At 25.3% G+C, this 17,083-nt stretch overlaps 2 protein-coding genes across 6 annotated transcripts in view; one reads left to right on the top strand and one right to left on the bottom strand.

Annotated features, from left to right (window-relative positions):
* Positions 1 to 488: 488 nt before the first annotated feature.
* LOC127284952 (protein hold'em-like) lies at positions 489 to 6,561 on the bottom strand. Of its 2 annotated transcripts, none has more exons than XM_051310682.1 (8): positions 6,279 to 6,561; positions 3,187 to 3,321; positions 2,396 to 2,664; positions 2,044 to 2,266; positions 1,834 to 1,947; positions 1,123 to 1,285; positions 791 to 998; positions 489 to 709 (listed from the first exon to the last, which is right to left on the bottom strand). In XM_051310682.1, exons 2-8 carry the CDS (start codon positions 3,281 to 3,283, stop codon positions 527 to 529), a joined length of 1,257 nt encoding a protein of 418 aa, XP_051166639.1. In that variant the 5' UTR covers positions 3,284 to 3,321; positions 6,279 to 6,561; the 3' UTR covers positions 489 to 526. The 2 variants fall into 2 exon arrangements, with proteins under 2 accessions (XP_051166639.1, XP_051166638.1); XM_051310681.1 differs by lacking the exon at positions 6,279 to 6,561 and adding an exon at positions 5,424 to 5,600.
* A 1,651-nt stretch (positions 6,562 to 8,212) lies between these two features.
* LOC127284956 (protein phosphatase 1B) overlaps positions 8,213 to 17,083 on the top strand; it is a 28,781-nt gene continuing 19,910 nt past the window's right edge. For 2 of the 4 annotated variants that reach the window (XM_051310689.1, XM_051310686.1), the window contains exons 1-2: positions 8,213 to 8,455; positions 16,064 to 17,003. In XM_051310689.1, coding sequence (XP_051166646.1) covers positions 16,191 to 17,003 — 813 coding nt within the window. In that variant the 5' untranslated portion in view covers positions 8,213 to 8,455; positions 16,064 to 16,190. Of the gene's footprint in view, positions 8,456 to 8,746; positions 9,297 to 16,063; positions 17,004 to 17,083 lie in introns of those variants that run through there. The other 2 variants (XM_051310687.1, XM_051310688.1) reach the window with 2 other exon arrangements.

The raw sequence follows: 17,083 nt of genomic DNA, 5'->3' as shown, positions 1-17,083 counted from the left end.
AATATTCAAAAATTATTATTTTTCAAAAACAAATTTTGTTGCTAGTCAAGAACAAAAAAAACATAGAATTTTTTTTGTGCTGGCAAAATTATTTTTCGAAAATTATAATTTTTGAATATTTTCTTGATAAAAAATGTATATATTTGAATTTTAAAATTTAATTATTAAAAAATGGTAATTTTTCGTAAATTTTATAATTGTTTCTTTTTGTATTAAAAGCATAACTTACAAAAAAAAAAAAAAAATTCAGAATTAAAAATTATTCATATTAATATTTTATTTTTAAATTACAGCTTTTTTTTATTTAATTAGAGATAAATTATACAATTTATATAATTCAATTATATTTACTCTTTTAAAGTAACTTATTTTTTTTATATTAAAACATTAAATATTCCATTTTTAAATAAATCTATATTATTATTATTATTTGATTATTCCAACTGAAATTAATTCTAAATATGGAAAACAAAATTTGTACAATTTTTAAAATAAAACAAAAAAAATTATTATATAGCTTTTTTAACTATTTATTTTTCGTTGTGTTGTCAAAAAATAAATCTTCAGCATTTTCAATTCGAGTCATTGATAAAATATTGTAAACCGCTCGATTCATTGTTGATGTTGGACCTAAAATTTGTATTCTAACAGCAAATTTAGCAAAAAGAAATTGCCATTTTAATTCCAGACGCTGTTCTTCATTTAATTCCTGTTAATTATTATAATATACTAATAAATAACAAGTTCGAAATTAATAGTAAATTTAACTATAATATACAAAATTTCTTACTTGGAATTCTGTAGCTGTACATCCAAAAATTTGTTCCCCTGCATTTCCCATTATTCTACATCCAATAAGATAGCCAGTGTCATCTTTTAAATTCAATTTTACAACAAAACTAACAACATTGTATGGTTTTTGACTTCCATTTCCCGATGGACATTCCAAATTCATACATGAATCTTGATCTTTTTGCACGAGTCTTTTGCAAAGAGCACTTAAATATAAATAATAAATTCATATTAAATATTTTAATTTATTAAAATTTTTAAATATTTTCAAAATATAAATTCTATTTTATTAAATTTAGTAAACGAACAAAAAAAAAATGAAATTCTCACCATTTTGTCATTAAAACATTTCCATCTTTGCTGTCTAAATTAATTTCAGTGATTTGTGCATATAAAATAACAAAAAATTGAATTCTTTCGTAATTTTCGGCGGGAGTTGAATTCAATTTCTCAGTAATTTGTTGTACAGTCATAACGGAAGTAATATTTTTCACTAGAATTAATATTTTATTTATTAATATTGGTTTTTAGTGTTTTCAAGTAATTAAGATTTTTAAAAAAAATTTTAAGAACTTTTTGAAGATCTAAAATAATTTTTCTCGATTCACATTTTAACTCTGAAAACATTTTAAAATGATTCTTCAATACTTATTCAATTATTTACCTATATTTTTCAATTAAAATTCTTCGCAAATTCAATTTTCTTAATTTTCAATCAAATTTTTACGAAATTTCAATTATTTAAAATTCTTTTTATTAAATATTTTTGAGAATTCAATTATTTTCAAAATTTTAATTAAAATTAAATCATAAACATAATTTTTTTTCAGAATTTTTAATAAATTCTTTGAAAATTAAATTATTTAAAATACATTAAACTGCATTTTTTTTATACGTTTAAAAATAATATTACGCAAATTCTAATTGTTTTTCGATAATTAAATATTTAAACTAAATTAAAAATATTGCTTCAAAAAGGAGAATTCAAAGTTTTTAAGAGTCGCTAAAAATCGTGGCTCGAACTAATTAAAATATACTTACAATTTGGAATAGAAAAAGGATCAGTTGGCGTAAATTCGGGCCTATTTGAAATTGCAAGCCTTAATTCCATTGCTTGTGAAATATTAGGATTTTCAGTGATCAAAGTCTTTCTCGCTAGATATTGCAAAATTGTGATTATTCTCTTAGATAAATATAATTTTAAATTATTTTCTCAGCAAAGAAATATTTTTTAAAAAAAAGTTTTCTTACCAATAGACATGTCGATACGTTTTTTAAAATTATTATATCCAATACGAATTTCGGCTAAAAATAAAACTGTTTTTCGTGGTTCCCAAAATTCAGACAATCTTATCCATTCTGAATCCCAAAGTTGAAGTGATATTGTTTTATTTGTTGACTTGTCTGTTATTTCAAAAGAACGACATTTAAAATTTCGACCGTCTCGACTAATTATTTCACGAACTTCACCAATCTATAATAAAAAAAAATAATTTTAATTTACAATTTATTCTTATTTAATAAATTAAAAATTAATTAATTATATTTTTAATTTATATAATAATTGTTTTATTAATTATTAAATATAATAATTTAGTCTTACAAAGGTAACAATAACAAGAAGATCAATAAATTGATCTTTTAGCTCTTCAATATGATCCAAAGCATAACTCAATGTTCTTAACGTATCCATTGATTTTGTGGGCAAATTTAGTAATGGTAACAATTGAGCCTTATCATCTGAATCGTGATTTTGTATTAAAGCACTGCCTTCATTGACAGTAATTTTAAGTTGACTAGTTACAGAAGGAACAAATGATTCATTTGGATCATCCACTAATCGACCAATCACTTTACCGCTTATAATTTCAACTGAAAAATTATATTTTAATTATTTAATTTTTTACAGATGTCAAATTAATCTTTTTTCCGTGTAACTCATTTTTAAAATTCAAATTCCAAAGTAAATATATAAAATTTTTATTAAATAAATTATTCATTTTTTAATTTTATGGATAATGAAAATGATTATTAGGAATTTTAAGATTTTTCTAAAAGCAAAATACAAAACTTCAGGTGAAATTGAGGATTGACCTATAAATAAAAAAAAATGTTATAAAACAAAAATTATTAACAATTTTAACTATTATTATTTATTAATTAAGCTTCAGCCTTTCGGCCCAGAAGTGGACTTGGTTTAATACAAAATTTAAAAAAATATATATATTAACAATTTTAACTAATATTTTGGAAGAAAAATATTTGTATTTTATAAAAAAAAAGAGCAAAAATTTAAGGCAACCCACATTTAAATAAACTGAAACTTTTTCACCACATTCTACAATAAATGCAACGATTTTTAAATAAACAATAGAAATATATATGTATATTTACCAACAGAACCAATTTGAAATTTATTGAAAAGAGAATTAATAAATTCTGAGCTTCCCCAAACAGTCACATTGATAAAATCATCAGGTGAATCACGCATAGTAAAAGTCCAAACCGCACGTTTTATTTCATCATTAACTGAAAAAAAAATCATAAATCGGATAAAATATCTCTACTTTTTAATTGCCTTTTCGGCCTTTCAAAATTATTAATTGAAAAATTTAATATATTTCAATATTGAAACGAATTGAATGTCCAGGCCTTGGAACGACTTTAAGGCGCATAAAAAAGTCATTTTAGTTGATTTACATTCCAAAAATAATCGATTTTTTTTTATTTTAATTAAATTTAATTAGTTCATAAATATATTACTTTAAATGACTAATGTTATTAGATCTTAAATTCATTTTTTTTAACTCCTTAATAACAGGGTATCTACTAGTCCTGGAAATGTCCTTGAATGTCCTGGAATTTTAATTTTTGTCCTTGAATTTTTTATATTTTGCTTTTAAATTTTCAAAAATTTATAATTTTGTCAATCAAGTTAAAAAAAAATCATTAAATAAGTAAAATGAAAATTTACTTAAGTAATTAATTAATTTTTGAATAATTTCTGAAAACAATAGTTAAACTAAAAATTTTTTTATTCCTTAAGATCATCCAATTTAATGTCTTGGAAAAATAAGAAATTTGTCCTGAAAAAGTCCTGGAATTTTAAATCAGATTTTTAGTAGACACCCTGAATAAAAATAATTATGTGTATAAGAATATTATCAAGAAATTTTTATTCGAAAATTTCAGAATTGAATTAAGCCAAATTTTAGAAAATTTTAACTAAGTAGGACAAATTTCTAAAAAAAAATTCTTAAAGTTCCATTTAAAAATTTTTTTGAAAGTCTAATTTAAGCAATTTATTTGAATTAAACATTTTAGCATAGTTTTTAGCATTTTAGCATAATCAATGGAATTTTTGATAATAATTAAATTTTGAAAGAGTTGCAGTTGAATTTTTGAGAAATAATTGAAATTCATAAGATTTTGTTAAATTTTAAACAATAATTAAATTTTACAAAATTAAAATAAATTTATATAATATTTTTTAAAAAGCAATTGAATTTTTAAAGAATTAAAATTCAAATTTTTGAAAATAATTACACTTCAAGTGATTTTTAATTAAAATTTTTTGCTGATTTCTGTTGCTGAAGAATTTACTAGAGAATAATAGACAAAAATTAAATTTTAAAAATTTGTAATTAATAAATACTTTCAAATAATTGAATTTTCGAAGATTGTTATAAAATTAATTAAAAATAGTTGAATTTTGTAAGAGTTACAGTTTAAATTTTTGAAAAATTATTGAATTTCAAAAAATTTTGTTAATTTTCAGACAATAATTAAATTTTTCAGAATTGAAAATAATTTATCAAATAATTTTAGATAAACTTTTGTGAAAATAATTAAATTTTCAAAAATTTACATATCAGATTTTTAAAATTAATTGAACATCAATTGATTTTTGATTGAAATTTTTGGTAATTTTTGTTGCTGATTATTATTATTGAATTTCATAAAATTTTTAATTGAAAAATAGTTTAAGATAATTTGTGAATAATTTTATTAAAATTATTGAAAAATATTAATTTAGAGAAGAATTTTAGTTAGAAATTTATTAAATAATTGAAATAAAGAAGATTTGCATTGTATACTAAAAAAACATATTTTATTTAAAAATTTTGGAAAAAAATGTATAAAATGTAAAAAAAAAGCTGAAAAAATCACATCTTATTAAAATATGCCAAAAAAAGTCGTATAATCCTAGGCCTGAATAATAGGATCAGATTTGGAATTAAGTGGTTGCAACTTAATTTAAAAAAAAAATTGATACTTTAAGAAATGACACTATGATATTTTGGGAACGAAATAAAAGAATAATGTAAAATTTTTTATTATTTCCCTCAAAATGTAAGTTTAAAGTGGATAAAATACTGAAAACTCACTTTATTAGCAACTAAAAAAATATAATAAAGAACCTAAAATAATTCTTAAGATTGTAAAAAGAATTATTTGTTCTTTATAGAATTAATTAATTAATTTAATGTTTAATGATTAAAGTAGTGAAAAATTAGAAAAATCGTCTGACCCTAATATTTAATCAAAATCCATTCCAATTATTATAAAACAAACATAATTATTATTTTGCACAAAAAAATGACATTTTATTAAAATTAATCTTTACTCACATTTTGTAAAGGAATTTTCAAAAATTTTCGGATTGGAGCTATGAATTATAATTCCAATAACAATAGAATTTTGAGTTCCTGGTTGTAGGGAATTTAACTTTTGTGTCCAAACTCCAGCCATATTTACTGTAGTATTTTAAAACTTTTCAATAATCATCAAAAGTCTTTCTAACTAAAATATTTTCTTTTTTCCAACGACGGTTGAATATACATATATATATGTATAGGAAGATTTTTAGGTAATCAAAAGTTAAAACGCGCCAAAATTAACTTTTTCTGCGCATGAACAATTTTTCTGCAAGTATTAGCAGAGTTGGGAAGTTCTGCATTAAGGTGCTATCGTTGTGTTAACTCAGTAGGAAGGAACGTTCGAAATGTAAACTAAGGGAACGGTCACAGCTTAAAGGTACGGTCACACGACTTTTGGAAAAACCATTCTTGTCTTTCTCTCTCCTAAGACAGAGACATAAGATTGTCTCACTCTGCATTTTCTTACATTTCCCAAAGACGGAAAATGCAGAGTGAGACAAACTTATGCGTCTGTATGCACGACGATAGAATACTCGGGATCGGTGAGGTATACAAGCGCCTTAAGGTGCTTTTATACTTTTATAAAATGTTTTTTTAAGAAATATAATATTAAATAATTGTTTTAATATGTAAGAACACTTTAAAATAGTGATAAAAAGATGATTTGATTGAAAAATTTAGCAAATTTTGCTTTAAAACGTTTCTGCTACAAGAAAGTGTAAAATGACGATGTTTGTGAAATGGTTTGTACAGTGTACATGTTTCTTTCAGTTATTCGAAACAATTAGTTGAATTTAAATTTATTTGATAAACATTTCAACTTACCGATTTATTTTCAGCACTCATTATTTATTACAAGTTAAAAAAAACCGACATAACATAAACAAAACTCTGAGAGACACTAACAAGGAAGAAGCACTGTACAAACCATTTCACAAACATCGTCATTTTACACTTTCTTGTAGCAGAAAACGTTTTAAAGCAAAATTTGCTAAATTTTTTAATCAAATCATCTCTCTATCACTATTTTAAAGTGTTCTTACATATTAAAACAATTATTTAATATTATATTTCTTAAAAAAAACATTTTTTGTATAAAACAATTCAAAAATACCCGCCGTGAAAATGACTTTTCACGCATTTTCACGGTCCAGAAATAATGTTCATCTGATCGAAATTTGAGGTATATAAGCACCTTTAACGTATGCGTTATGATCCTATTGAAGAAAGACCTTTATGCTGATTCTACACTTATTTTTGGTCTATTGTGACGGCAGCTTAAAAGTCCTCAGAGCCAACGGAAATACAATTTAACCGTAATCGCAATCGTAAACGGAAAACTAAGTTAGAGAGGGATAGTCATATATTGTTTTTCTTCTCTTACTAATTCTTCCGTTTGTGATAACTATAAGGTTATTCAAGTTGGGTGGGGGAAAGCCAAGATGGTTGCTTGCTGGTGCACCTATCAGCCTATCAGCATTCATTCCCACGAGAAATTTCTCGTGGGAATGAATGCTGATAGGCTGATAGGTGCACCAGCAAGCAACCATCTTGGCTTTCCCCCACCCAACTTGAATAACCTTATTCCGGTTACCTTCTATTGTGCTTAGGCCTTCAGGCTGCAGTCCCATGTAGATAAAACAATGGAATATTATAACAAATTTGACCAATTAGATGATTGGATTTTTTAAAAACTTTTTCTTATTGGTCAAATCTGATCCTTATTCTACCCACATTGGACTGGGGCCTCAAGGTGCTTTTATACCTCCAGTATTTTGGTAAAGCAATCGGCTGGATTGAATTTTCACGGTTGTATCACTGAATTTGATTGGCTCTGACTAATATTCCATTTTCACCGTGAAAATCTAATATTTGTCAGAGCCAATCAAATTCAGTGATACAACCGTGAAAATCCAATCCAGCCGATTGCTTGACCAAAATACTGGAGGTATAAAAGCACCTTAAGACAAAAGCAGAATAGAAATGGAAACGGAAACACAAATGCAAAAACGTAAACGGAAAAATGAGTTAGAGAAGGACAAATATATATGCTTCTATTTTGATTGATTTGCAATTGGACAATTTACGAAAATTGACGCTTAAGGTGCTTACATACATTCTTAAGGCGCTTGTACAATTCACAAATTCTGAGTATCTTCAGAATTTGTCAGAAGTTTCACTAACTTTGATTGGCTTTGCTCATCGAGAATTTAGAAATTTTCCTATCTTTTGGAAATTCTCCATGAGCAAGGTCAATCAAAATTAGTATAACTTTTGACAAATTCCGTGTATAATTAGAATTTGTGAGGTGTACAAGCGCCTGAAGCACCTATATAATTTCTGTTTTCACGCCACTGTGGAAAGGGTTTTTGATTGGTTAGCAGTTGGACTATTTTCGATAGTTTTCAAATCAAAAAACCAGACTACATGAAAAGCGATGCGGCGCTTTACGTTATCATGTGATCTCACCCTAAATCCATGTGATTTTCTTTTCCCTCTTATATAATTATTTTTTTTTTTTATTTCATTATAAAATGAAGGAAGTAATTTTAAATTCTACTTCATCAAATTTTCACAAATTGTATTCCCACCGTATTTCTCAATCCTTCAATATCATTGGAAAAATTTGAATGTTTATTTCGTGCGCTTTTCAACGGTTCCAGTGGGAGTGAGAGGAGACGTTGTCGTTTATTGGCTATTGGTGACGCCAGCGTTTACCAAGTTATTTATAATCAACGCATGCGCAATGCGAATTCTAATATCCGCCATTCATACTCGAGTCGATTTCGTGTCGTGTGTCGATGTTTCTATGTGTTGAATCAAGAGAGGCATGGTGACGGTGATCACATTGATATTCTTACGAAAAGCGACGAAAAACATGATACAAGTGAATTAGTGATTAAACAAGAAACTAAAACATTTATACCATATATTATTAGGAAATAAAATACGCCCGCGAAACAACTGACGATGATATTGATATTTTGTTGCAACCTCTTCACGTAAGTATACATATAGTATCTTCGCTCCAAAAAATCCCAGCAGCCGAAAATCTCTCCCTTTGATTATCGCGCTAAAATAATTTTTAGTCGAAATAGAAAAAAAAAAATTATGAATTTTAATTGAGAAAGTTTTTTTGTTTATTTTGAAAAAATTGTTCGTTTTTTTCTAATTAGAAATATAATTTGTTAATTTTTTGTATTTTAATTTTCATTCTTGTTTCGTGAGCGTGAAAATATAAGGTGAAAGCTTTATGTTTTCTGCATTTAACGCGCGATCATTTCGTTCACGCATCTTTCGTTCTTGTTTACCGGCTGAACTGTGTTTTTTGTTTTTCTTTTTTTTTTTTTTGCTACTTTTTATAATCTATAACTCGGAAATTTTTAACTAAATTTCCTCGTAGGAGTTTTGTAAATTGTTCGCAACCTCGAAAATATTACGCGATGACGCTGCCAGGAAATGAACGCAGCTTGTTCTCTCTGCCAACGCTCTATTTTCAGAATCTTGTGATCGTAGTGTTCGGTTTTGTGAAAAGCAAATAAAACCGCGCGCTTCTATTCTCTCTTTGCTGAAATCCCTGTTTTTTTTTTGCCCTATGTCACGCTTCATTTTTCACTAAATAAATAAAAAATAAACTTTCCCTCTCTGCATGCTGAAAAATTAACTCTTTTTTTTCTGTTTTTCTGCGAGCACACTCTATTGACAGTGTGCTCTGACAATTTGTTATAAAAGTGAACAGTGCTCTTCATTATCAAAACACAAAGGTTGCAAATATTGTGGCTTCAAATAATTAAGTTAATAATTCAGTCGATTTCCAACCTTTTGAATTTCTCTAAAAGAAAGGTATTTATTCATATTTGCTTTTATTATTCAAAAAAAAAAAAAATATATATATATATATATAACCTTTTTGTTAAATGTAACTTCGTGCAAAACAAACTTATTTTTATTTCTTTTCTTATAATTCATAAAAAACAAAAGTTTAAAAATGAATTAAAATGGTTTTTAGAAATGTAAAATTTTTTAATACTGTGAAATTGAAATTAAAAATATTTTGAATTGTTTCGACTATTGACTATAATATAACTTTAAAATAAATGATGCAATTTGCATCATGTGTGGGTGGAAATTAAAGGAAAAGGGGGGAAATAATTATTTAATAAAAAAAAAAAGAGTGCTAATAAAATTACAAATCAACAAATTGCAAATATTTAAATATTAATTTTATATATGATTTTTTTTTGTTTTAATTTGAATTCTCGGGTATTAGAAAATTAGACATAAATTATTTTTATTATTTAAAAAAAAAAAATTATATTTTCTATGTTCGCTTCTGTAAATCTTGCGCTCACGTGAAGCAAGAGTACACACTTACGTATTCATTTGAATACGTAATAACTTCAATGAAAAAGAAAAAACAAATATGTCTACAAGTTGTTGTAAACACGTGATTAGACTGAACAGTTAGACGATTTCACATAAAAGCATTAAAATTACATAAATTTTGTAAACCAAAAAAAAAAGGATAATCACATTTTCAGAAAAATTTAGAATTCTTCTTTTTCAAATTTAATTCTCTTGGGAGAAAGTTTACTACGAATTTAATCGTCATGAAAATTGTAAGCTAATATTTATCATCACTAAATTTAACTTTTTATTAACTGTTAAATTAATTTTTTTTTCTTTTTTTTAATGAAAAATGTTTATCGATTAATTTATGAAATTTTAAATTTAGAAAATTTTTATTTTTTCAAAAAATTCAAAATAGTAAATTATTGGGCGAAGTATTAATTTTTAAGATTTTTAAATTTTAATTTATATTAATTTTTTATAAAAAATTAAAATTAAAATTTTGCAGAAAATAAATTTTCTATACTTTACAAATTCAAAAAATGTTTCAGAAATTATTTAAACAATTTGCTTTACTAATTATTGTTGAGAATTTTTATTAATATGTGTATATTTGCATAGAATTTCAAAAACTAAAAGAATACACATACTTGTAAGTAAAAAGAAAAACGATTTTTTTATTTAAATAAAATTTATATTTTTGTAATATTTTTCAAAAATTCATTTTTAAATAGTTTTTATTTTTAAGTGGTTGTTTTAATAAATACTTAAACAATAAATTTAATAATACAAGCGTAAGGAAATATTTATATATTTTTATCAAAGGAAATAACATTTTTGAATTAAAAATTCAGTCCAACAATATTCATATTTTTTAAAATTGTTAATTGTTAATATATATATATATATATTTTTTTTTTTTTGTTTAAAGTTAGTAAACAATTATATTTTTTCATCCAATTTTTATAAACAGTAAATTATTCTCTTTAATTCTGTTAGTTTTTTTTTAAATAATATTTAGTTTAAAAAATATATTAAAAAAACAAAACATTTAATTTCTATAACTTTTGAACAAATATTGTTAAAATTTAACAAAAAAAATTGTAGAGAATCTTTCGATGAGTAAAATCAGCTATTGTTTATAAAAAAAGGATAAAAAAATACAATTGTTTACTAATTTTAAACAGAAAGAAAACAAAATATTAAATAATTATTATTTAACAAGAAATTTTAGCTCAAAATAATTGTTTTTTGAAAATTGTACAATTATTGAATCTTTAAAAATTTAATAAAATCAATTTTAATTGTAGTATACACATATAAAAAAAAACTTTCATATTTATTAAACATTTCTTAAACTTAATATTTCATAATTTAATTAATTTTTTAAACCAATTTGTAATGAATATAAAAATCTTGATTGAAAAATATAAATTTAGAAATTAATTTAAAAATAATAACAAAATTTCACTCGATAGCAAAATTTATATTTAGGATATCTTATAAAATCAGAAAAGATAGAACGAAATAAAATCAATTTAAATAGGCAAATGTAAAAATACAAAGACAGACGACAGGAACACAATAATCAAATAATGTAGAATTATAAATAAAAATTCACAAAATTGAAACATTAATAAAATTAATTAATATATTTACTAACTTATATTTCGTATATAAAAAATCAAATCCAGTAGTCTCGGGACGCGTCTCATGTAAATTTACACTCGAATCTCGAATCTTTTACAATTTCGGGATTAAATCCTCCCATTTTCTTTAGTTCTATACAGGGGCGCATGATCTTTCCACAAAAATCATTAATTAAAATTTTTATTTTCAAGTATTTTATTAGAAATAATTATTTTTTACACAAATTTTCAACTTAAAATTTGATAGATTTTCTTTTTATACGAATTTTTACAGAATAAAATTTTTAGTTACCGAATTTTCGTTTGGCAGAATTTTTATTTTACGGTAATTAAATTTATATGACTTTTTATTTAAGAGAATTTAAAATTAATTGAATTTAAAATTAACAAAACTCTCATTCAATCGAATTTTATGTGTTTCGAATTTTTAAATAACAGAAATTCCAATTCACCGAATTTATAATTTATCCGAATTTTTATTTGTACGAATTTTAAATTCGATAGAATTTTTAAGACGCCGAATTTTCATTTGTCCGAAATTGCAGTTGGCCAAACAATTAATCGACAGAAAGATTTCGCCGCAATTTTTAAAATTGACCAGTCACAATTTTCTTGATCGTTTCTAATTGGTCAATTTTAAAAATTGCGCCGAAATCTTTATGTCTATTATTTGATCGGCTATTTGTAATTTCGGACAAATGAAAATTTGGCGTCTTAAAAATTCGGGCAAATTAAAATTCGGTGAATTGAAATTTCTATTATTTACAAATTCGAATCACAAAATTCGATTGAATGAGAATTCTGCTAAACTAAAACTCAATTACATTAAAATTTTCTTAAATAAAAAATTATATAAATTAAATAACTGTTAATTGAAAATTCTGCCAAAGAAAAATTTGGTTGCTAAAAATTTTGTTAAGTAAAAATTCATTTAAAAAGAAATTCTGTCAAATGCTAATTCAAAAAAAAATTCGTCTAAAATATAATTTTTTCTTTTTAAATAAAATTATTTAAAATGAAAATTCTAATTAATGATTTTTTAAAGATAATCATGCGCCTCGTGTTACATTTTTGTTTTACACTTAAAGTAAGCCACGTTTTAATACTAATTTAAAATTATGTGATAATCTCAATTTAAAAAACAGAATTTTTTTTTTTTTTTTTTTAAACCGGGGAGAAGCCATGAAAAAGTGTATAAACACAGGGTGGCCACCGAACCGGGAAAAAGTCAGTGCTAAAATTATAAGTCTTTTTTTTAATGTCTGTTTTTAATTGAACTTCTCAAAAATTTCTTGCAAAAATTTGTACATTTAAAATTTACTATATTTTTTGTAATTTAAACGTTAAAATCTTGTTTTTAAAACTGTTTGTATTTTTCGATTTATTTTTTTTAAATTTTCAAAAAAAACTACTTCCTTTTACAACAATTTTAACTTGAGAAAACGATTTTTTCAATATTTTCGGAATTTTTTAAAATTTTCGAAATTTTGAATTCAAATACATTTTTTATATCTTATGCACTTTTTGACAATTTTGCATACCGTAGTTTAAAAAAAAACCAGAGATATTTTTAAAAAATGCAAAACAAGATTTTAACTTTTAAATTACGAAAAATATAGTAAATTTATATTTTATATAATTTTTTTGTATGAAATTTTTGAAAAGTTCAGTTAAAAACACACATTTTGAAAAAGAACTTTTAAAATTGATGCATTTTTAAGGAAGTTATGAGAATTTAAAAATAAAAAATCATTTAAATTCTCCAATTTTGAAAAATTAATATTTCGTAAATATAGCTTGATGGAAAAATTTGAAAAAAAAATCATAAAGATCTATTTTGAAGGGTACAAAATGGTAAAAATGTTTGTGCCAAATCAAAGATATTTTTTGGACAAAATTAATATCATTTATATACAACTACATATTATATAAAAGTAATTTTTTGATCATAGTTAAATTGTAACTAAAAACACCTCCATGAAGGTGGCGTCGACGCTCATCGCCGAAAACTGTTTTTTACAGGATTAAAAATGTGAAATTATTATTTTTTTTTTTAAAGATTTTCGATCCTAATAATGCCTTGATAAAATGAAGCTGAAACAATTACAATTACAAATGATTCTATTATTATTTATTAATGAATGCATTTAAAAAGGGGGAGAATATTATTTTTATTTTATTTTTTTTTTTGAAGCAAATAGAAGTTAAAGAAAATTAATTTAATTTTGAAAAGATTTTCCATTCAAATTCTACGAAAAATTATTAATTACAAATATTTTTCGTTAAAGATTCGGAAAAAAAATTCCAATTTCTCCCTTAAATAAAATTTAACACTTGCAATATTTTTTTCAACTTCTTTGGGTCACAAAAAGACTGAAAAAATTATTGCAGGTGTTAAATTTTATTCAAGGGAGAAATTGGAATTTTTTTTTCTGAATTATGGTAGAAAAATCTTTATAATTTCGTTTGGAATCCAAGTCTCGCGATCACAATTTTTTTTTAACTTCCTTTAGTCCCGAAAAGACTGAAAAAAAAGTTGAAAACTGTTAAATTTTATTGTGGAGAAAAATTAAAAATTTTTCGTAGAATTTGAATATAAAATCTTTTCAAAATTAAATTAATTTTCTTTAACTTCTATTTGCTGCAAAAAAAATAATAATATTCTCCCACTTTTTAAATGCATTCATTAATAAATAATAATAGAATCATTTGTAATTGTAAATTTTAATGTTGTCGTTATTATTTTCATTATTTATTTAAAAAAATATTTAAATTTATTTTTGATATTTTTTTGTCGTATTCATTTGTTTTCTACACGGAAAGACTTCTTATATTAAAAGACATTAAAAATGGTAATACATTTTAAGAAATTCAATATTAAATGGAGGCTATTCACAGTTCACTAATAATATTTAAAATTGCAATATGAATACTTATTAATGAAAGAAAATTAAATTTCATATATTGACTTAGAAATTTTAGTTTTTGTCTCTATTAAATTTGAGACTAGTAATTTGTAAAAAAAAAAGTTTACTTTTCATTACTAAAAATAACACGAATTAAAATAAAGTTTTTGAAATTTTAACATATTAAATATGAAAAGATCTTAAAACCATAGCCACACGTATATCGATGTGAAAAATTAAAATGTTCACTTTGGAAATTTAATATCGACCACTATTGATCCTCGCGCTTGGCTCCCGAGGATTGACGAATCTACCCGAAACTATGAATATGCCGCGCGGGAAGATAAACGACAATCAGTTCGATTTTAACGATTTTCACTGGGAAATCATTAGCAGAAATGATTTAAATAATGCTGCTTTTTCGTATTTAAATACGACAAGAGATGGAATGTATATTAATAAAACTTGGATCTGAATAATGGTTTTTTCATTTTTTTACTCTCTTTCAAATTATATATTTGTCGTTATGAATAGCACTTTTGTAATTTTATCCCAAATAATAATTTAATATTTTAAAATATTTTAGTTTATTAATAATTTACATTTATATTTACTGATTATTTATTATTATTTCTTAAAATATTTTAAGATAACTTAGCTCAAAAATTGACCATTGATACTATATAACTACTTATGTGTAATACATTGATAATTATTATTATTTACAATTATTTTAACAATAATGGTCCTTTCTCATAAGTGGTGAAAAATTGTCTTGCTTAGTATATAAGCAAACCTCTGCTTTCACTCCTCAGCGTAGTTGCGTGCGAGCGTTTACATGTATTATGCGTATATTTGAGTGTATAGGTAGCATTAGGCTGTTAGGTAGGTGTGTATGTTTCTATGTATTTGACTTGGTGAAAAGCGACAGGTATGTAAAACCGACCACCTCATCCCTCCATCTCCTTCTAAATCTCCTTAAATTTCTATCTGCCTGTCCTTCTTCATGTTCTCTCTATTTTCCCATTCTCATACTTTTATGTCTGTCTCATCAATTTTTAACAGTGCCGATATTAAAATTTGCTTTTCTTGGTTTTAAAATTTGTAATCACTTTTTTTAATTAAGAAAATTGTATTTATGAATTTTACAAATATTGACAAATGATTTACAGAATTAATAGTGACTATAGTGATTTTAAATATTGACCCTGAATAGCCTCACTTTGATATAGTAAAATACTAAATTTTGGTTCTATTTTTACAAATTTTTAATATAAGAAGTCTTTCCGTGTAATGAATAACCTTTGAATTATATACTTTTCTTTTGATGTTTGAGATTTTTGACAAATGGTATTCTTTTGTTTTAATACCAACTTGAAAATTTCAAAAATTAAATGGGTGCTAATAACAAGGTTTCAGCTTCATCTTGATAAATACTTTTTAAGTTATTATGTGGACCCAAAACCTTTTTAAAAATGATTTTCTATTTTTGATCCCGTGAAAAATAATTTTCGACACTGAGTGTCGACGTCTAAAAACCGGGAGAAAACGCTCATTTTTACCGGAAGACAAAAAGTTTAAATACAGTGACCACCCTGAAAAAACCATTGTCATTAGTATTACTTTAATGATATTTTCAAAAATATAATTAATTTTCAAACTGGTTTAATTTTGACTAAAATATTGGATACTGCTTTTTTTCCAGATAGGAAGACTACGAGATATCGCTAGAATAAATCGAGCAATGAAAATGCTGAATAAATAATATTGAATTTTGACTGAGAACGAGTAATTGAGTTGCTTTTGCCGACAACAAGGAACGTATTGAGAGTATGGGGGCGTTTTTGGATACACCGAAAACGGAAAAGTGCAATGAACATGGGGCAGGAAATGGTTTACGATATGGAGTTGCCAGTATGCAAGGCTGGCGACTTGAGATGGAAGACGCTCACAAGGCCATTACTGGCCTCGACGGTGGACTCACGGATTGGAGTTATTTTGCCGTGTTCGATGGTCACGCGGGTGCGCTCGTTTCCGCGCATAGCTCCAAGCACCTACTAGAATGTATAATGCACACAGAGGAGTTTAAAGCTGAGAATGTGATAAAGGGAATTCACTCTGGCTTTCTTCGGCTCGACGATGAGATGCGAGACCTTCCGGAAATGAGTTCTGGCAATGACAAATCAGGCTCGACCGCAGTCTGTGCATTCATTTCGCCGAGGAATGTCTATATAGCGAATTGCGGCGATTCAAGAGCAGTTCTTTGCAGTTCAGGAAATCCAATATTCTCGACGCGAGATCATAAACCGGGTCTACCTGCTGAGAAGGAGAGAATTCAAAAGGCTGGCGGAAGCGTCATGATACAAAGAGTTAATGGCTCTTTGGCAGTGTCGCGTGCCCTCGGCGATTATGAGTACAAAAATGTTGAAGGCTGTGGGCCATGCGAGCAATTGGTCTCACCTGAGCCAGAGATATTTGTCCTCGATCGACAGGACGAGAATGACGAGTTCCTAGTCCTTGCTTGTGATGGAATCTGGGACGTCATGACCAATGAGGACCTCTGCAATTTTATACACTCGAGGCTCCTAATTACCGACGACTTGGTAGCTGTCACCAATCAAGTCATAGACACATGCTTATACAAGGTAAGATTCTTTAAAGAATATGTGACGCTCCACGAGAAAAGGGGCCTATCTCCGAAATAATATTAGGCTTAGTTTTCATG

Source organism: Leptopilina boulardi, unplaced genomic scaffold, assembly GCF_019393585.1.
Source record: "Leptopilina boulardi isolate dan_hultmark-lab unplaced genomic scaffold, ZJU_Lbou_2.1 LbouV2_327, whole genome shotgun sequence".
Taxonomy (NCBI): Eukaryota; Metazoa; Arthropoda; class Insecta; order Hymenoptera; family Figitidae; genus Leptopilina; species Leptopilina boulardi.
The sequence above is the reverse complement of the archived record's forward strand: the minus strand, read 5'-3'. Positions and strand labels throughout refer to the sequence as shown.